The following is a 21,779-nucleotide window of genomic DNA, read 5'->3' on the forward strand; positions in this document are numbered from 1 at the left end:
AGCCCCTCCCTCTGTCCGTCCCTCCCCGCCGCCGCAATCCCGACATGGCGGCGGCCAAGGCGGTGCGGGCTGCCGGGCGCCGCTCCCGACGGCTCTTCGACATCTTCGTGGCTGAGATTCCCTGGACGGTATCGAGCAGTGAGTCTRCGCCCCCTCTTCCCATCCCTCACCGCTGCTGGGGTGGCGGGGTTGGGCGGCCCCGCCGCGTGTGCCGGCACAGGTCGGGGGGTCGGGTCAGGGCGGCGCGGCTGCGCGGAGGCGCCGGGCCCGGGTAACCGGSTGCGTTTCCCCACAGAGGAGCTGAAGGAGTACTTCTCCCAGTTCGGGTCGGTGCAGAGGTGCCAGCTGCCGTTCGTGAGTACCCCCGCGTCCTCCGGGCCGCACTTCGTGTCTTCTCAGCGAAGCGGGGAAGAGCCGCCGGCTGGTCCTGCGGCTCAGGCCTTGCTCTCAAGCAGCTTCCCGGCGCTGCAGTCAGGAAGCCTCATCTTATATTCTWGTGAGGTTTTCAGTACTCTCTACCTTTAGCTCCTTCTCCCAATTGTCACCACTTGTCTGCCTCTGTTAGGCCTCACTGAAGCTTAGTGGTTTCCGCCGGCTTTCAAGGAGCTTTACAGAGCACGCCCTTCATATACTGTTGATGCAGCCATTTCTGAATAATTAATCTAAAAGCGCTTTGAGCTCCTCTGTTATCGTGTTACCATTCTTATGACAGAGAATCAAGTTTTAATGTGCCTGGTCTCGCTGGCCGAATCTACTGTCTTTTCCTGCTGTGGATTCAGACCCCATCCAGAGTGCAGTGCTAACACAAAACCCATAACCTCAGCAGAGTCCTCCCAAACTGCCAATGCCTCTGCCGTTTAGGCTGTTTATCCTCTGAGTATGTAGGTCAGGGATCATAATATCGAGTGCAGTTTCTTAGTGATGAACAGTCCAAAAAAGCATTCCTTTGTGGGCAAGTTGCAGAGCATCGCTGGAAGTGACGTTCTCCTGTCCGCTTGCGTTTCTCCATGTGAAGTAMTGGTCTGTTAAATTAAGCTTGGTGTGTAGTGAAGTTCAGTTAGAGAGCTGATGGTTCACTCTCAGTTGAGGGTTAGTTTGGAAATGGGGAAAGATACGTTGAAACAGGCCGGTTGTTTTGAACATTTTAAGATTAGGCACCTGCCTGTCATGCTGTTTTTCAGCAGGCCCAGGACAGACTACATTGTTTTKTTGCAAAATCTGGTAGCTTACCACAAACTCGCCTCCATCACCGATCCAAGTGATGCATGCGTGTATGTTTAGATTCAGTGATTACTTAAGGAGTTTCTTGAATGCTTAAAACTGCCAGAGGTACAAAAATCATCAGTGTAGGACAGCCTAATTTAGACATCACTGTGAYACTGAAAGCAGGCAGTACATTGCAGGCAAAAAACTTCACTGGTGGTTTGGAAGTACTCCCAGTTATGCCTCATGATCAGAGTGGCTGAGCTGTTGTGAGCTTTGAGGGGATCGGAACAGGGATGGAAGGCACTTAGATACACCTAGCTGTTCCTCATTATCTTTATTGACCACTATCTTTTCTGACTGGCAAATCATATCTAAAAGTAATTTTCTTTTCAGTGCAGTTAGTGCTTKTCATTCTGAATTGCACCTTGCTTTCTTAGTCTCTTAAGCAGCTACTTTATCTTAAATGCTTTTCAAGTACTGTGGTCCTTTAAATGTCAGTACTGTTGTGACTGGTTTATTAGTAAGTAAGTACTGCAGTCTGAAACTGCAGCATTACTGAAGCATTATTCTAGGCTTCAACTGTAGCCTAAATTCATGATTTAATTATTGCAAGATTGAAATTGACAGAGATGTAGAACAGCCTTTGGTAGCCCSCACATGCTGTCACTGACAGCAAGTGTCTTAGTGTGAAAAAGGCTYGGAAACAGCAAGTGTGCCAATTCCTCTGATAGTAATCTGAATCTTTAAATTCAGTATCTGTAGAAAGTTTTTAACAGCCTGTGTGAATATTTTATGTAGTAACTGCATTTTTTTTTAACTGACAATTAGGATAGAGATACAGGTTTTCACAAACGTTACTGCTGGATTAAATTCTCCGCTCCAGAATATGTTCAGAATGTGTTACAGAAGGACTCCCACGTACTTGAAGGTTCCAAGGTAATGTGCTAATTCCTTTAAGGAAGTAATGTGATGAGTTGACTCTAATTCTGCTTTTGATTGGATACAGTAACATGAAAAGATTACCATATTCTTTCAAGATATGGTTAGGGATTTTGTCACTCAGCRTGCTTTTAACGTTTTTTAAATCATTACCATTTCTGTTTATTTCCTCATTTCAGTCCAAGTTGTTAGGGGACACGATCATAGCGATACTAGAGAGAACAGAGTCAAGAGACCAAAAACTCCTGCTATACTCAAGRAATGTGACTGCAGTAAAACTGGGATTTACTATGCATCTATTTTGCAATTTGTAATATGTGTTTCTGTAGCTGGATCCAACACCTGATCTGGATCCTGAGTGGCAGGGTGAACATGATAAAGAAAGTGATGCTAAGCTTTGAACTTCAGTGAAATTTCTTTTTCTTCAGCTGTCATTTCATACRGAGAAATCAGTTGCTTGCTTTCATGCGTTCAAGATAACTTTGTTTTATTGTAGGGTTTTTTTCTCTCCATCTTTAACATTTTAAATGTTAGTAAAGGAAAAAGTACAGCACTTTGGCAATCTCAGTGTATTAGTGTATGGTACTGAGACAGTGTAATGGTCAAATACACGTACAGAAGTGTCTGTCATTGACTGGTCATCTAGAGCCAGACAAGTGTATCCTCAGCTTCACTCCAGCATAGAAACAGCAAAGCCATCCCGCTCACTTTCCAAATACTTAGTAGCCAGTGGTGTTGACAAATCAGGAATAAAGAACAGTGAGTCAATGGCTGCCCAAAGCCATTGATTTATTAWCAGCTCTCATGTCAAAATCAGAAACTTGGATCTGGTGTGTTCCTTAAATAGGGGATTTTCTTACAGACTTACATGTGCTTCAGCTGATATAACTATTCAGACTGAGTAATAGAGAGTGAAGCCATGAGCAAGAAGCAGGCTGCCATCAGTTACAGCCTTTGATTAATTAATAAGAATTCTTCAATATCTTTTTGACGAGTTTCTTATTTTGGGACTTGAATGCTAGGAGACAGTAAAAGTAAAATGAATCAGCAGGAGACTTCAGTGATGCAGCACTGTGATTGTGATAAAGTATTTAGTTTGACATGGTTCATATTWCTGCATAAATCATTGTTGGTTGGTGGTTACTTCAGTACGTATTCCCAGAAGCATCAACCTGTGAGTTCCAACTGTGGTACAAAAATGGAGGCAGATACTAAGACTCCTTTAACTGTGACAAGATAGGCAGTAGGCTGGTCCCTGTTAAAACTGTGCTGAACTAGGATGTTATCTGTATGCAATTATCAAATTAAGTACTAGAAATAGCCTAGTATTTAGTGTCAATTTCCTGGACATTTTTGCTGCTTTTTTTTCCTTGAAGCTGTGAGGATAGCGACACGCACTTAACTGCCTAGGCTTCAAAGACYGTATTCTCACAAGAGGTGCAAGCTAAGAGCTTTCTTTATAGTAAAATAAGAAGCAGAAGGCAATAAGTAGTTAATGTAATTTCTTAAAAAATGCAAGCTTCTCTGGAATACATGAGCACTTCTCCCACTTTGTTCTAGGGTGGGTTTAGATAGTTACTTTCTATTAGCTCCAGCTGAAAGCACAAGCTTTTAAGATGCATTTTCCTGGTACAACGAGCAATTGCTGTACATATATATTCAATTTTCCTGTCAGGAAAACCCTGGCTTGGGGCTCCTGAAACTGAATTGGTTATAAATGTATTTTCTGCCTTCCATATCAGTGTTCTGTATGATCAGAAATGAAAAATACCGAACCTTATTGCCTAACTAATTTCAGTAATTTTCATTGTTTTCAGCTCGCTCTCAAACAGCAGACCCGTAGAAGACGCAGTCAGAGAAAGAATCAAAGTGACTGAGCGGTGGAAGGAGGCTTTATTTCACTAAATGTAAAGAAACTAAAATAAAGATTACTGAAAACTATGAATGAGTACTTATTTCAAAACAGAATCCAGCTGTTTCCCCTCCCTTGTTCAAATAAACTGTATACCCACACTAAAACACTGAATCATAAACACCCCAGCATCTTTTAGAGCATAAGACAGTCATTATATACAGCAGGAAAGCTTTTAAGATCAAGTCAAAGCTTTAGCAACCTACAAAAACTAAAGCTGTAGGAAGGGGGCTACATTCTTACCCTGAGATGCTGGGAAATGGGGAATCAGCAAAGTCAGAGAACCTGCTAAAGAATAATTAWTTCCCTTATGAAATGTTTCGAAGTGGTCTCCATGTCTTCTCTCTCTCTCCTGGGGTAGCTGTCCTATGCAGAAATAGTGTGTGTAYATCTCCACACGGCCAGAGTTATGAACTGCTGTGTAACAACGCCATCCTCCTATACACCCAAAATTAAAAATCCTTTTGCATGAAGTCCAAGGTTGCAGTCCATTTCCCTACCTCTCAAGGAGCAAAGGCATTCAGTCCTTCCTCCTCTTTTTGCTCTCATGCTCGTGTTCTTTAGGGCGGCTGCTGTCTGATGGCCGTTTGGAACCACCATGTTGCTTAGCTTCTTCCAGAAAYTTGTCCAAACCAAATGGATCCTCCTCAAATTGAACTGGTCCATCTCTGCCCCTCCCTCTGGTGTTACGATCTGAGTTTGAAAACTCTTTGTCAGGAACAAACCTGCAGGAGAAGATGATACTCAGCTGACTAACTTCAGAGTACTAATTAAGAATATTTCTTAAATTTATTTTCGTACCTGTTGGTCTTTATCCGAGCCTCTAGATCATCACCATACATGTCCTTATCCACATTTTTACTTGGCCTGTAGATGTTTTGTGCCATATCCTTGCCACTTCTCCAAGGTTGGTCATAAACATTATAAATTTCATCCTCTCCTCCAGCAAAGCCACTGTCCATACCCTGTTGAAAAAGAAGAGCCCGAGTGAATCTGCAAAACTTCAGCTAACTTATTTTAAAAACAAAATACACGGATKATATTATACAAAGATGGTATTGTGTGGTTTACTATTGATTTCAAATGATTCCAAGCACTTAGGAGGATATGAGTGGGTTTGGGTCTGGGATTAAATACAGAGAACATGGTATTACAAGCCTCAGTCCAACTCTTCCAGAAGGCAACACAAAGGAATACAGGCCATCCGTATTTCAGAATAATGGATCATTACAGTCTGCTTTGCAAGTACAGCTGTCTGTAATATCCAAGTGCAATTGTACAGATATATGTATAATTCAGAATTTCTGGAAAACATTATTTAAGCAGACTGATCCCAATCACAGAGGCTTGTATAAACTGTGAAAGAAGAAGTGTCTGCTTGTTCATTTTTGGTTCATCAGCTTTCACTTCTGCCTCCAAGTCTTTCATGGGAGACATGAAAAAGAATGATTGACAAACTGTATGTCTATTCAGGGACTTGCTGAAGTCTAATCTATTTTGTCATCTCTGAATAGTATAAAATTCAGGGAAAAATAAATGTTGCTGTTAACTGTTTACATCTTCAGAAGCATTATTAACACAAGCAGTAAYGGGAATAGAAAGTATTTACTTGTCTCTGAAAGCAGATTTCCCTATTCAGTCAGTACATTTGTACAAGAGAAGAAAATGAGGTCACTGCAGCTKGAAGGCAAAATAGTTTTTCTCCCCACTCCCCAGTGGGAAAAACCACAACAGTCCAGCTATCTACTTGGAATATTCCTTTTTTTTTTTTTTTTTCATAGGCTCTGGATAAAGGAAATCAATAGTTTCCTAATCAGTTATGTAAAGACTTCTGAATGTATCCACATCAACCATGAGAACAGGCTCCCTTTAGTATTCTAGCCATACTCTCTAAGGAAGGATGAGCATATTCTCATAGAAAGCTACACAGCTGTGAAAAGGTATTTTACCTTGCTCTGGTTGAACAGCCTCTGGTCGTATTGGATTTCATTGGATGGCCTGGGGTTGGGTACCCCCAGGGCAATAACTTCACTGATATCTCTGTTCTCATTTCTTTGCAGCTTTGACCTGAATTAAAAATTTGAAGTTTTATAAAGTCAATAAACCATACTTGTTGACATGCTCARTTGCAACCTGATCCTGTATTAGTTGCTAACAATTTGGCTCAGGAGCCAGATTTTGACTGTTGTTCTTCCTTACTAGGTAACATTTAAAATTTGTCTCCTGGCAAAGGAAACATTTGGAAAAGTTATGTTCAGCTGGGCATGACATTTAAATTTGCTTTCCACTGTCTGCAATTCACATCAAGCTGACTTGGTCGAAAATGTCATGTTTGTTTTTTGCAAGATCAGTGTAGTTATATTCTGGGAAGGCCAAGCAACCCAATTTTAACATATTAGAGATTTTAAGCCTCCAGAAACCATTTGCACTCAGAAATCTCAGTGGCTTCAGCTAATAAGATACTTTAGGCTTCAGCTAATAAGATACTTTAGCCTATCTTATTTTAAATGAACAGCTTCAAGAAACAAAGCCACTATTGATAACTCGTCTCACCAAAATTGAAGGATTCAGGTTTCAATCTTTGCTGTCAATATGTTAATTAAGCCTGAATATACTGAGGTTCTGCTAAAGAAWAACCCACCTAAAACAAACACAGCACCCCTCTCTCCCATTCATGGGGAAAATTCTACATTTTGAAGGGAGCATTGCAGTATTTTAATACAGTAATACCTTTACATACAATGAATGAACTGTGYTTCATAGCAGTGAGTATCTCCACAAGATAAAATTCAGACACATCAAGAAAAGGAAAGCCCACTGTAACAGGTTCTCCAGTGGGGAAGCCAGTGCCATACAGGAATAAATCAGCTTTTTTTTGTGACTCACCTTTTATCAGGGGCTGCCCGRGAAAGATTTCTGTCATGCTGTCTCTCTTTGCGCCGGTCATGTCTGATTTCGTCTCTTTCTCTAGCTTCTCCATCCTCTGAACAAATGCAAGATTGCTCATTATAGACAAATATTTGAAGTTTGAATTAATTATGCCACAGACACTGGCACAGTAATTCAATTCAGTATTCTTTTACAGAAGAGTAGTGACCCCTAGCACTATTTAAAATGTCACACTTTAAACAAACCAAACACATGGAACACTACAGCTTTCTTATGCCCCAAGCAACTGACTGTCCTTGATAAGAGTCAAAGCAGACATATCCTAACAACTATGCTCTTTCCACTTTGAAGAGATTAGAATACTTGTCTATCTAGGAATTAATAACCTAACACATTTACAGATCATTATATCCTAATTTTAAATGTAAAAATAGAATTGAAACATGCAGGGATTTAAGTGTTTTGAAGAACATTCTGTGATATAGTGTCAGAAAATCACTCAGGTTGGAAGGGAGTCTTAATTCACAACCYCCTGCTATCAATGTTGAATTCAACCCAGGTTGGTCAGGGCTTTTCCCACTCAGGTGAGGAAAACCTCCACGGATAGAGTGCCAGACTTCCTAGGCAACCTGTTCCACTGCTGTTTGTCCTTCTGGTGAAAATTTTTCTCCTAACATACAGCTGAAACTTCCTGACCAAGCTTCAACTCTTGACCACTGTCTCATTCTTTCACCATGCAGCTTAGTGAAGGGCTCTAATAATCATGGAGGGATAATTGTGGGATGACCTTGTGGATAAGTTCCCATTACTTGGTGCCAAAGGCACACCTCCTAGAAGAACAAGCTTCATTCTCTCAGCACCTCCTGAACAGGCAGCTACTCGAGCCCCATGACCATTATGTGGCCTTCCACYGAACTGACTGCCATTTATCAATGTYGGTCTTGTATCTGGAGGCCCATAACTACACAAAGTATTCCAAATGTAGTCTAACAGGTCACCAATAAAAGGAAATTATTACTTCCCTTGACCTACTGCTTACACTGCTGAAGATGCAGTTTTGTATGCCCTTAGCATTAATGTTGCCAGGGCACACTGTTGGCTTATATTCAGCATGTTGTCCATTACAATTCCTGGGTCCTTTCCAACAGAGTGGCTCTCCAGCTGGCCAGCTCCCAGCCTGTTGCCAAGAGGTCAGTACATCCCAGCTGCAAGATTTGGCATTATATCACCATATCCCTCCACCTTCTAGAGAGACTATAACTGCTCTCTAAGTTCATCATCTAGATCTTTGAARTGTAATTTCAATGAGAGCATGAGACTTACCACAATGGTGACAATTTAATTASGTTGGCAGCAGGGTCTTTTGGGGCCTACTGGCCAACAAAACTACAGCTCTGCAAGACCAGTTACAACAGGGCAAGAGACAGAATATTGCATTTACCACCTTTGAAAACTTAGATGGTTTAATTCTTCYAAACAAAGTTGCCATGTTGCCATTCATCTTCAACAAGCTTCTCCTAAAAAAATTACTTTAGAACTGTCCATGAAAGCCATCATTTGCAACTATACATTATTAACTCCAAATTTCTCAGTGTCCTAAACCTGTATACACAAACATATTGATGTAAGGTTCAGACCTGGATCCCACCAAACCAGCCAGTGAATTAACAGAGAGTGAAGACACGAACAGCTGGCATGCTYAGAAATTTCAGCTGATATTCAGGTATTGTAAGTTCTCAGGTTACTGCTCCAAACCCACAATTCAGAGTGTTAAAAAAAGCCATAGTGCCTTGATAAAAAAGAAATGTACCTTTTTCAACATGAGTTTTGATCCCTGCTCTTCTCTCTCTGGCTTTCTGAGCCATTTCTCGGAGCTTTTCCTCATGTTTCTCCTTCTCTTTCTGAGCCATCTTCCTCTCCACTTGGGCACGCATCTCTACTGCCTCACGAGCCTGCACAAGTAAAACACAGTTAAAAAGACAGAAAGCCTAGCATATAGGCATACAAGCAGATCTGTCATGGAGTTAGTCAGTAAACGGGAYAGAAGCAAAGCCAAAATTAGGAAGCTTAAAGCCCAACAGCTGCAAAAGTTAAGTGTTGAGACAAGACCCATGACTTTCAATAATAATGTATGGTGAGCCAGTGATTCAGAGATAGTGGGGATAAGGCTTTAATTCTTAYGTTAGCAAAGAAGCAGGACAAATCAAAAAGCTATAGCCTATTCACAGCTGACTTTCWGAAGGAAATTAACATACAAAGAAGGTAAAACGATATGATACAAAACAGTTTAAAGAACTACCTGACCTTTCTGTCAGCAATATAGAGTGCCTCAGCAAGTTTGGCGAAGTTTTCATTAATATGAACAGTCTGCAATCCTCTGCCATCTGCAGCCAGACGCTTATCTAATGGAATGGTGTAACCCTATACCGGAAACAGAGAGGCAGTTAATCACAGAAACAGTATTTGTAGTAACAAGCATTATTGTATTTATTGTGTAAGAAAACAAAAACTCACAGCCCTTTATTAATATGCCTCAATGGATCTCCTTTTGTGCTTCAAATTCTTACCAGGTAATACTAAGCTTCATTCCAATTCCACCCTCCTACCAAACCTGAATCACAGTTTCCCTTCAAGTTTCATCTTAGCACAAAAGAAAATTTTCAAGTGAAAAGGTCCACTTTTTGCTTTGTCTTAAGAACTACAGGTAATAGCTTTGCCAGTCTCTAAGCTGTTTTACCATTTTTTGCTTAAAATTGTTTTACCTAAACTGTTTTCATACCTGTTAAGAGATTAGCTCATTCAAAATGAGAAAGTAAGGGGCAAGGCTGCCAGCAAAAGTAAGACACACTAAATGCCAATTCTGTTTTCAAAACCTGAAGCCCAAAATTATTTCTAAATTTAAAGATTTTTTTTTAGTGAGCTCTACAAAATTTTTGCTTTGGTTGTAGCAACTGTAACCTAAAATTTGATCTCCTAATTAGCATCAGTCCCAGTTAGACAGCTGTGTTGGGGTAGGGAAAAAAAAAAAAAGCAACATCTAAACATGCAGCTTTTCCTTCCTCCATTTGAAGAGGCTGTCTCAGGACAACAGCTCGGTAAGTTTCAGAATGATTAGACCAGTTGCTGAAGCAAATAAATTCTCCCCTCTCCTGGAACCTAAACTTAATGGCTGATAAAAATCAAAGGGACAGGACATACCTAATCAATTAAGGAACAAAAATAGCTAAGCTGACCACTGATAAAAACTAATTAATGAAACAATGGAACAAGGCAAACTTTCCAGAAATATGGACTGMAATATTAAAAAGAAACATGCTTAGGTCTCTGGTACTCTTCTCTTTTTCAGTTTAGATGGCTGTGAGCTCAAAATATCTTGAGTTTAGACTGCACTATTATGGGGATTTTAACTAATATAATTAAAATATATATAACTAAATATAACTAATATAGTTTTTTCCTCTCAAAATTTATCATCTCTGCCATGAAGTAACCCATTCTCCCTCAGTTCTACACTCTCAATTGGACAAATTTTGTATGCCAAACAGAAGAAAAACAACCTGTATGATCATATGTTCTCCGAGCTGGAAGCAGTAAGTTTAACTAACTCTAGAGATTTAAAATCAGTACTATTTGAGGTTAAATCATTCACAGAAGTTTCCCATCAGGGTATAACATCAGAAAAATTAATTTATCATAACTTAATTACCTTTGCATTTTTCCAGTTTGAAATGCATGGAGGAATTTTCCACTCCTGCTGCTCTTTCACAGTCATCTGATTTAAGAGAAGAAGCAAAGTCATCTTCAGATTTACAGTAAAAGGAAATATTATTTTTTTCTCAAAGGCAGTTATGAAACTATTGAAAAAAAGTTAGAGTACAAAGTTCAGGACTCCACTACAAAACCCCAACTCTACCTAGCAGCARTAAGACTACAGAATCAAGGAATGGTTGACTGGAAAGGACTTCAAAGATCAGCTTGTTCCAAACCCTCTGCCATGAGGTTTATTTTTACAATGTATCTTTGCCAACACTGAAGAAAGTCCCGGCAGCTCTTCAGCCACCCTCTTAAGCTTTGGTAACACAGGCTGTAACTCACAGCCAGCTTGTTAACATCTGTACATTTAGCATGAAGTTAAATGAAGTTGTAGCAAACTGATGAACCACCACTACTGTCATCTCTCAAAAGGAGCCAATCCTTAATGACACAAGTTAGTGTTATTAAGGATTAGCTTAATAGTGTTGCCTAAAAACAACATAAGTTGCAAAAGCCTTGATCAGCTCATTCATGCCATGAATAAATCTAGCAATGCAGCCCTGCATAAAAGCCTTTGACAAGATACATGAAAAGACAGCTGCTTACAGAACTGCCCAAATGAAAGAAAGAAAAAACACAAACAAGAAGACTGCACCAAGCATCAAGTTTAGCACTTAACATCACATCAAAAGATCAGTTAGAAGGTACACAGAAATTAACTAGATCAAARCAGAATTTGTGAACCCACCTAAGCATTCAAAACTGAGAACAGCTATGGCATTTCATACCTTTCTACTAGGAGAGTGCATTACAGGTGCCGGAGGAGATGGTGGTCCTCGTGGAATCTTCTTGTTAATTCTGAGAAATTAAGAAAACAATTACAGTTACAATCAGCATATTGCACAGAAAAACATTTCAGAATCTTCTATCTGCCATAAACAAGTTGTGAATACTTACTTGAATCTTGGAGGCTCCATAGGGTCCTTCTGCATTTCCACCATCCGAATAACTCTCTGTTTTGCTCCAGAATTGAAAGCAACACCTTGCTGAGATGGTGTGTACCTGAATAAAAGAGAGTGCTCAGCTCTCTGCACACACCTACRTATTCCTTTTCCACCTCCATTTTTACTCAGCTCACTGCTCTGGCTGAAGTTTCCCTTTATCATCAACAGTTTAAGACTACTCCACTATGAATGTAGCAGCAGATAACTGCACAGAGTGCACACACTGCCCTGAGCGCAGACAGTTACACCAGACAGAATGTAAATTCTCTTCAGGGCTCTATTCTCCTGTTTCAACCTAGATTCTGAAACAGAAGAAAAACAAATACAGTATACACAGCTTGTCACAATATCTCTACCTAAGTCCAKGAAGCCTAATGAAGTTCATTGAGAACCTCTAAACATCCTTTTTTTTTCAGAATTTACCTTAAGCCAAATGTAAATCTGCCATGAAACGTTTCTGTGTTTGAAACAGAAAATCATCATAAATGAGTATCAGTCTCCCCATAATTCCATTTCTTTCTAATTGCTCATTTTCTATGAAGGAAGAACTTTGTTACRTGCCTTGTGGCTTGAAACTTGCAGTAAATTCTTTGCTTTCAGGGCAGCATCACTAATAGTATTCCCTGCCAAATCTGTATTTTGTTGCTAAAACAAAATAAAGTGCCACAACTCATGACATGTTGAAGACCTATTTCTAYGCACTTCAAACTAGGTAATTATTTGTGGGTTAATTGAAAAAACATAATCCGGTTTCATATTCCTTACAGAAGAACAGAATTCGGGAGGAAYTTCTGTTCTCAGAAATTCAAGAAATATGCCAATTTTATGCCATTTTGTATATCACAACATCCTACACAAACACCATCACTACATACCGAATGTACTGTGCAGGAGCTAGTTTGTCTGCAGCTCGAACTGGCATGGCTGCAGCAACTTTTTGGGAGACTGACTTCTCCAATGCTGCTCTTGTCTTCTCTGTTATCTGAAGAAAAAATACCAGAGTGTGCATCTCATCCCACATGCAAGACATAAAGCATACTACTAACAAGGCACATCAGTGCATACAATACCTCTCTAATTGCCTCCTCATCAGGTCTTTGCAGTTCAGGATCATCCACATTCATGACCTCTTTGGGCACAAGATCTGTGTACTTGCTGTAAATAACCTAGAAAACATTAGATTTTACTAGTGTAGGTGAACAGGAATAAATGTAGATRTATCAAAGGAAATGTTTCAGGCCTAACCATACTTTGGGTACTAATTAAAATTAATATACAACTATAAATGCATTACAATTACATATTGTTCAATTATTCCCATAGAACAAGACCTGGTTACAGGTCTATATATTCTGGACCCCATTTTACAAAGGGAGTAATTGAAGAAACAACRCAATCTGATTAAACATAATGGTATACACAGCACTCAGAACAGGCATTAGACAGCAGTTTCTTGCTTCCCATTCCTAGTATTTTAGTTTTTTAGGGTCCCCAAGACAGACAAAACTCTGCACATTTTTACTTCTGTTTTCAAGGACTACTTAAGAATTTGATAAAAGTATTTTCCAGCATCTGGATTTTTTCGTTATATTTACTATTTTCTTGAAAAAATAAGTACTTGAGAAATCTGGTCTTGACACTTCCCATGTTATAAAGGTACTTGAGTTTTCACACAACATGCAGCTAGCTGCTGGCAGCTTTAAGTCCCAATTATAAATACAGAGAAAGAACACTGTTAGATGGCTACACAGAAAAATTTACTTTATTACATTAATGCTTCACATGTATCCAAYAAAACACAAAGTTTTAGTTCAAAAGRGTTAAATGTCAAGAACTGTTATTTCAAGTTCATTATACAGTACATGTCCAAATACAAAGTTAACCTTTAGCCTCAGCATTAATTAATCACAGAAGTGCCATTTTCTGCTCCTCAGCCTTCACTCCTAAAATTTTAATCCTTTGAATTAGTATCAGTAATATTCTAGCTTCTCAGATGCTGAATGAAGGACATCTGAAGAGCAGTGTTCCTCCAAGGTAATTAACTCTTAAGTCCAAATGTCTTGCTGCATGAAGAACAAAGTATGCTGAAGGAGTTTTATAGCATCCCAAAAGACAAAGAAAAAGAAAATAAAAGAAGGTGTTCTTCGTGGTAGTCCAAGAGGTGCTCTAAAAAGTACTTTACACTGAGGTACAAATGATCTATATTAACTATTTAATCCCTGAAGTATCGCATGCAAATGCCAAATTGCATTATTATGGAAGAAATTTATAATACAGATTAAACTATCTTGAAAATACAAGTATTTCTGTTGCTATCAAAAAACTGATACACTTGCATGTTTTAATTGTAGTGCTTTTTTAAGTGATACAGAGAGGTAGATAAATAAGTCACATTTCTTTTTCTTGTTTTTCTAGACATTTATCTTGTTTTTCAAGTAATGTCAAGCCATTTTATTAATCTAAGATGAAGAGAAGACTGGGTCGTTTGATATTGTACTGTGCCCACAACTACCATTTTTTCGATCTAAGCAATTTAAAAGGAAGCATCAGCCTATGCTTTAGATATTTCACTCTGATTGCTACTGAAAAGCAGAATCTCCTAAGCAGAAAGAAAAAGCTCAAGTTTTGGTACAGCTACGTGATTCCCTGGCTGGGACAGCCTTAACAAGCAGCAATTAGAAATCTGCCATGCCACTGCAATCAGAAAGAGAGTATTATTACCTAACTGGCTGTCTAAGATACTGTACTGCATGGCAGGATTTAGACATCAGTCACATTCAAAAAGTCTCACAAGGCACTTGATAGATGCAAGTAAGAAATATCTTAATTTGCTACACAGAAATCCCTCTCCTCAACATATTTTGTTCCATATAACCCAACAAGCCCCGCACAGTGCTTATCAATCCTATATGTAAATCGAGAATTCATTATCAAGCAATGCAGAATGAATTCCTTCCTTGTGAAAGAAGGGTTTCTCCACATGAAGCATGTAACATTCTAGAAATCATTAAAATAAGCTGGTTGTAAGCCTGGTACACACACCAGAGAAAAAAAAACTGTTAACAACTTCTCAAACCAAGCTCTGCCATAAAGGCAACTATGTTGTGTATAAACAACACTTTTGATTATTTCAGTTATATTCCTGTTCTCTTGACCTGTTCCATAGTTGTGACAGGAGTTCCATCAACAATGGAACTACTCKCTTGTAAATGTTTTCATTAAATTGACAGTCTTGAGAAAAAAAACCTGTAAATAAGCTTAATGATTGTTTTTTTTCTCCTTTAACAACTTAGCCATAGCCTTGGGCCATGAAGAAGAAATCCAACTCCAGCACAAAAGTCTTCCTTGCTGGAAAAATGGAAGGGACCTAATAGTTCCATTACTTGATTTCACTCTTTCTTCTGTCTTCATAAAAACACAGGATGCAATTACATATTCTTACTTTCCTAATAAGGGGACAGTATCAGTCTCACCAAAATATATCACTACTGATACATTATTTTAGCCTGGCTTTTAGTAACACGAGTAGAGGAAGTACTSAAAGAATTTATAGCAGCACAAGAGCTAACCACACAGCCAGACTGGAAATCCTTCATCTTGACAACCAGACGGAACCCCATCCTCAGATCCATAAAGTCATGCATCCAGGTCTGTAAACATTTCATGTCTAGCACTTTTTGCCAAACACAAACAGGAGGCTTGTCAGACTATCACATTTATGTCAGTGTTTTTCAGGGAAAATTCTCTGAAGCAACAATTTTTAAATACATAAGGGAACAGATGCAAGAGAGATGAACCACTGCAATAGTAGAAACTGCTSACAAGTTATCTAGAGATAGGGACTGGGTGATGGAACTGCTGCCTCCACAAGAAGGCAGAATATTAAATTCAACTTCAAAAAATCCATAAGCTGTAGGAAAGCAAAATTTGCTTCTTAACTCAGACCAAACAAGTAGCTCCCAGAATAGATTYATAAACTCCATCTCATTTCTGGCAGGCTGCTAAGTGTGTGTTTCTTTTAGCTCTAAGTATTAAGACTGAAGAAATACTGAATTATGGCTGCATGTCTCTGGAAAATGAAACTTCTGTATCTAATCCTACTGACACTATACTATCAGAAGTTCTTAAGAGAAAATACTCYACATTGTTCAACTCAACACAGATCACTGAAGAACTGCTCCCTATGACATCTCTGCCAATTCTTTCGCCTGCAAAGCGAATCAAATCAAGCAATAGTAGTTCTGCTGCTTCCAGTGAATTTGTTTCAAGTATCTGTTGCAGCCAAGTAAGTCAATGGTTTCCTGAGCTACATCAAAAAAAAGCATGGCCAGCAGATCGAGGGAGGTGACTTTACCCCTCTGCTTTGCTCTGGTGAGACCCTAGCTGGCATGCTGCATCCAGCTCTGAGGCCCCTTTTTATGTGGCCTGAAGCTTCCTCAAAATTGCTATGATTATTACTTCTTGTTTAATTATCTGCTAGAAATTGTTTTGTATGCTTTCAACAAAGCAACATTTCTATTTAGCATTAAATACCCTATATTCAGGAAAAAAGTACTTCAAATAGAATTAATATTTTAACACCTTCCTCTTGAAAAATAATTCGATATTAGATAAAGACTGATGGAACTCCAGTAAAAGTCTCCTCAATAAAAATATTGCCACTGCTGKTTTTTTCTGTTTAGTCTAACTACTTTCCTCCATATGAYAGCATGGAGTCCAATTTGCATTCATCTTWCTCAAAGGTACTGCAGTAACATATGAGGCATGGGATGAGGATATGCAAAATATGACACTTTTTAGACCTTCAACAGAGTATACATTAAATAGAAAATCCTACTGGCTGTAGAATCTATTTAAAACAATCAATTTATCTGTTAAAAGTATTTTCCCTAATATTCTTAGAATGCCCATCCTATTGTTTTCTTTGAGAGGTAAAGTTTACATTTTGGTTTCCTCCCTTCCTCAAAAGCAGTAAAACATGGGGCATATTACATACTAATTAGCTTTTCAAGGCAACCTAAATTAAAGCCCAAGAAGTCAAATTATTTTGAAAACAACTATTCATATCTATTAGCTAAAATACTCTTTGTAACTAACACTCTGTTCAGATTTTCTTTGTGTTACCCTAATCTTTACAGAAAATGCTTGATGGAAGAAGCAGCTGGTCATACTCTTCATCATGCCTGAGCAGTTTTTCAGTCCCCAACACCTGCTTAASAGAATTAAAGCCCATGTAGCCCACTTTGTCGCACTTGAAAAGGCAGATGTAAACACTCCTTAARCCAGACTTATAAGAGCCAAGTACCTGGTCTCCTCAACACTATTTAGAACCTCAAATGTCATCTCTTGGTTTCAGAAAGGCCACTGTAGTATCCAGTAACTTGTARTTCCCCCTAAAAAACTCAAGAGAATCTTGCCATCCATGGACTAAGCACAAAGCTTTTGGAGTTTAATCACCAGCAATACTTCCTACTGCAATTAAACAACAATAGCAAAACCAGATCACCCAACAACACTGCAAACAGTCAGAAGTGTCAAATATGAAATCAGTAAGACACAAGGTGCAGTATTCTGAAGGCTGAACTGTGTTTTCTSTATGTTTTTTTGCTCCCTCTCTCTACACACTGAAATGAGGCTGAAAAACTGTTTTCAGTTTCTTGCCTTCACTGGAAAATGAAAGCTGCTAAGCCATCAAGTTCTGCGTAGATATCCTCAACATTTTTTGCCTTMTCTTTCAATAACATTACAGAGAAGATCACAATTTATGTCTGACATTATTTAGTTCTTAAATAAGGAAAGAGAACACAATCCATGTGGCYAATGCCAGACCAACGAGTCAAGTATATGCAATGTGTACATACAACTTCTTCARGTATATGTGCCAGCTGACATATTGGAAGAGGTATTACCTTGTCCTTTGATTGTCCTTGTCGAGCAATTGCATCGTATTTTATTTTTCCTTCTGCATCCACCTGAACAGCCAGAGCATTGGACATTTTCTTCTTTCGGCCCATATCCAATGGATATTGGGCCACATGAATTTCTGGGAAAGCACCTCCATCTCCAAAATCCTACAGAGAAGAAAAAAGTAGTGAATGTCCAAAGGACAAAAAAATGTGAAATGTAATAAAAGAGCAGATTGATTTCAACAAAAACTAACTTGGCAAGAATGCTCCAGTAATTTTATTATTTTCACTGGTAAGAGAGCAATTAATGTGAGAACTTATAGTTATTAAAAGACATTGAAATGGAGAGAGATCTTTCAATAATTATTCCCTGCACAAAGTACAGATATCACTGACTAGAATGTGCAGATAATACTATACTACAAACAATACAAAATTAAGTACTTAATTCTCATGCGAGTTATTAATTAGAGCTTCAGAAACTGACCTGCTGCAATAAAGCAACTGTGGACACCAAAATCACAAGAGTAGCATTTTTATGAAGATTGCTACTGGTTATTTGTCGYTTTTCACACCACAGTAAAGTGAAGAAGATAAAAAAAGCATTCCATTCCTTTCAAGGCCTGTAGCTAATAGCTTTACAATGCTACATTTGTCAAGCATTTCCTTACTTTGATGAGTAAATACACTGAAAACTGGGCCAGCATGCAATAGCCCAATATTCTTCCAGTTTATTTCCTCTCTTCTACAATGTGATGATGTAAAAGTATTTAATAAACAGATAACCAAAAGACTTCTTATAGCAGACCATCCTGGCTCAGTAACACAGAGGATACAATGGCATCCATTCACAAAAACAACTTCAGGCTACAGTTTCAAATGCAATGCACTGGAGGAAGCATTTGCTTAAAGCAGCATGAATATCTATCCCTTCCTCTACTGCAATGGCATGGCTTATGTGGAGTCTGGTAAGAAAACAGATCAAAAATTGAGAATGGGTGTCTTGAGCAGATCAATCTCCCTCCAATCAATCAAGCTCACCATGTGACCAAGTAGTTACCACCACYGGTACAGAGTGGACTGAGACTGAAAACGACCAAGCAGAACACTTCCAAGCAGGGACAATATGCTTATGCCATCTGCAAGTGCTCCTTGAAACATAGTTTCAGTTATCTGAAGTTTTCAATTGAGTGTCCCACATCCAACAATTAGTAAAGTGTTAGCCAGAACTAAATTTGGTCTTTCTGCAATTTCTTTTTGYGTAACTCTTAACGTATTAAGAACAGGTTTTGCTTCTTCCAACAATGGCATTCCAGGATCACTGGAAGAAAGGCTATGCTTTGGAAGTATTTACTGCTTTTGATTTTGTATTTGTTTTTGAAGCAGAAGAGATCCTTAACAGGCTTTTTGGAATGTTTGATTTGTGGTGCTGGAAACGCTTTGCAAACCTTCAGCACCACGCTTCTTAAAAAATTTCTTTATTAATATTTAGAAAGAATAAGCACTAAATTATTAACTAGTACCCAACAGTGTAGGAAGGGAAACCTACACTGGGTATAATGAAACTATAATATTTTAAATTATACATGTGATTAAATGCTGAACCCACATAAGAATGTTTTCTTTCAGTGTACCACTGGAACTACTATCTGAAGTACATGGATCACCACAGAACAGTGTTGGATTTACAAAAATAGCATACAAATAAGGGCAAAGCTGTTACAACCTCATGAAATTATGGTATTTAGAAACAATGTAGGATCATACATGAACTACTGTAATAAAACCTCAACAGCATAGCATGCTTGGTCCAAAAGAGCATTGGGTTATGACTCATAAGAAYACATTGCTGAAATTATCAAGGATCATTTCAAACTGCAAGGTTTTTCTGGCTCACAGTGAGAGACTATACTAAACCAGCTTTGTAATCAAYGCTACACATCTGCGTTTTCTTTGTATTTTTAGCAGTTCCAGTTCAAATTACACCAGACTGGCAAGGACTACAACTTACGACACACAACATTGTCCAAAACCCTTTTGCAAGTAACATACTTWAAAACAAATATCTGACAAATGTTTACATTTCCTTCCAACTGTAATAATTTTGTCCCCCAGTRGCACCTTTTTGAGCAGAACACTCAYAARTGTTTTCTGATACACACATGTTCACTTATTTCAGCTATGTATGTTACAAAGAGTGACCAAGGAACAATACGGATCTTACTCAGGCGACCCTTGCATTCACAGATTGTAAACCGAAAGGACCACAAACAWATTTCCATGTTACAACACAACAATCTCTGAAGAGTGGACTTAGGCCATCCTGTTTACTATCAAATGTTCGAAGAAATCTGGTGGATTAGAACATCTCCCAACACAAGAATATTTTAAGCAGCCTGGATGATGCACATTGTAAAGTTTTGTACAATTCTCATCTACATTCAAGGTGCTCAGAGTTTATTTCTACTATAGAATTCCCCCCCCCACACACACACCCTGCTTTAGCAGACACACTACTACAGTACGAATTTAAATATTTACCTCTAGCACACGTGGTATCCATCCTTTCCGGTAACCATATGGGGGAGGTTCCCTTCGTGATGAGACCAGAGCTGTTTGCCTGGATCTCTGAGCTCTTGCTCTTTCTTCTAGTTCTAGCTGGTCTTGCGACAGCTGGGTTGGAGCTGGCAAAAAACTGGACATCCATGGACAGCCACCAAAAGAGAAWGACATAAAAGGTTCATTGTGGTAACTTCACTCACTGACACTCAACTATACTTGAGACAACTTCTTTCTAAGTCATTACTTTCTCTAYATTCACTCTCTACAGATCAAGAAACAATTGATGAAACTTGACCATCGCACTCCTAAATCTGAGAGCAATTTCTGAGATTCAGTAACTTCAGTAACTGAGATTAGAGTGGCAAAGGCAATGTGTGCTTTCTCAGAATTCTGGAAGATTCCTAAAAATACTAATGCTAAATTCACCCACATTCCCATTGTGTTTGAATAGAAGTGTGACAATACCCRTTTTCCAGCAGGAATGTCACATACCACTGGGTATTCTTTCCACTACTATGGAGATTAAAATTAAATAGATGTACCTATGTCCCTAGAAAAGAAATACATGTTCCTACAGCTCTTCCTTTTTCTCAAGGCAAACACCCACAAACAGATCTCTCAACAACCTCCCCTCTCAACGCCTGGTACATCCCTGCCAACAGCAAGCCAAACCCCAATTTCTTCATTTCCCCTTTTTCAGCTCTTCTTGTCTATAGAACCCTTTTGTGCATTTACCAACAAAGTACCCAGTGAAACTCGGGATTCGGGGGCAGTAACCGGAACTGCACTCCCAAGCCCTGCGAGGGACAACTCSTAACAAAGACCGCTCGCCGGATCTTGACTGTCAGGGAACCTCGACGATACCCTATGGACCCAGCAGAGGCGGAGGGGCTCCTTCCTCCCGCAGGGAACACATGAAGGAAGCAGAGCYCCGAACCAGCGGCCAAACACCCGCTCCCGCCACGGCAGGGCCGTTCCCCCAGGCCCGACCGGCCCTCACMGCGCTCCGTGCGGCTGCGGCCCGGCCGGCGGGCCCACTGCCCAGGAGAGGCCGCAGCCCCTCAGCGCACTCCCCAACCGCGGCCGCTCCCGTCGGCAGAGCCCCGCAGCGCGACGGGGAAACCCCGGACCGGCCGAGGGGCGCTGCGCCCTCACGGCCCGGTCGGGCCCGCCGGACCCACCTGGTGAGCGCCATCTTGRCCGCCTCCACCGTCGCAGCCAGGCCGCCGAGGAGGGGGAAGGTAAAGGCATCTGCACATGCGCCCTGCCCGCAGCGCAGGCTGGGAGTTGTAGTATCGGTAACATCACTCACGGCGCGGCGGCGCACGTRGGTATGCCGCAAGGCATCCTGGGAGGTGTAGTTTCACAGTATCCCTGCTCTTCAACCATCCCGTTCCCCTCCCCTATATATTCACACAGTCTCCAACAAGTTCAGGAACTCCACAGTTCATCCAGCTGAAAAGGTCCAAGTAAAAAGCAGAAAATAWAGAGCAAATGACATGGAATAAAACTTATTCTGATATCTGCTGCTTAGAAATCATTGAACTGGGACATAGGAGGGACGGGAAGAAGACAGATTGAAAGTGSTGTAAAAATATTGATTTAAAA

The 21,779-nt window shown here is 39.7% G+C and overlaps 2 protein-coding genes across 2 annotated transcripts; one reads left to right on the forward strand and one right to left on the reverse strand.

Annotated features, from left to right (window-relative positions):
- Nucleotides 1–44: 44 nt before the first annotated feature.
- On the forward strand, nucleotides 45–4,086 carry SLIRP (SRA stem-loop interacting RNA binding protein). Its single transcript, XM_057380296.1, has 4 exons — nucleotides 45–138; nucleotides 296–354; nucleotides 2,035–2,142; nucleotides 3,963–4,086. Exons 1-4 carry the CDS (start codon nucleotides 45–47, stop codon nucleotides 4,020–4,022), a joined length of 321 nt encoding a protein of 106 aa, XP_057236279.1. The 3' UTR covers nucleotides 4,023–4,086.
- Nucleotides 4,020–21,415, reverse strand: SNW1 (SNW domain containing 1). The gene is made up of 14 exons (XM_057380040.1): nucleotides 21,353–21,415; nucleotides 20,151–20,304; nucleotides 17,613–17,774; nucleotides 12,774–12,869; nucleotides 12,579–12,685; nucleotides 11,657–11,761; nucleotides 11,488–11,557; nucleotides 10,653–10,718; nucleotides 9,251–9,367; nucleotides 8,757–8,898; nucleotides 6,944–7,040; nucleotides 6,007–6,124; nucleotides 4,859–5,022; nucleotides 4,020–4,782 (listed from the first exon to the last, which is right to left on the reverse strand). The coding sequence occupies exons 1-14, from the start codon at nucleotides 21,364–21,366 to the stop codon at nucleotides 4,578–4,580; spliced, it is 1,617 nt and encodes a 538-aa protein (XP_057236023.1). The 5' UTR covers nucleotides 21,367–21,415; the 3' UTR covers nucleotides 4,020–4,577.
- Between the last annotated feature and the right edge of the window lie 364 nt (nucleotides 21,416–21,779).

The sequence above is a fragment of the Malurus melanocephalus genome, unplaced genomic scaffold, assembly GCF_030028575.1.
Source record: "Malurus melanocephalus ecotype Western Australia unplaced genomic scaffold, MMel_1.1 scaffold_0, whole genome shotgun sequence".
NCBI classification, from domain to species: domain Eukaryota; kingdom Metazoa; phylum Chordata; class Aves; order Passeriformes; family Maluridae; genus Malurus; species Malurus melanocephalus.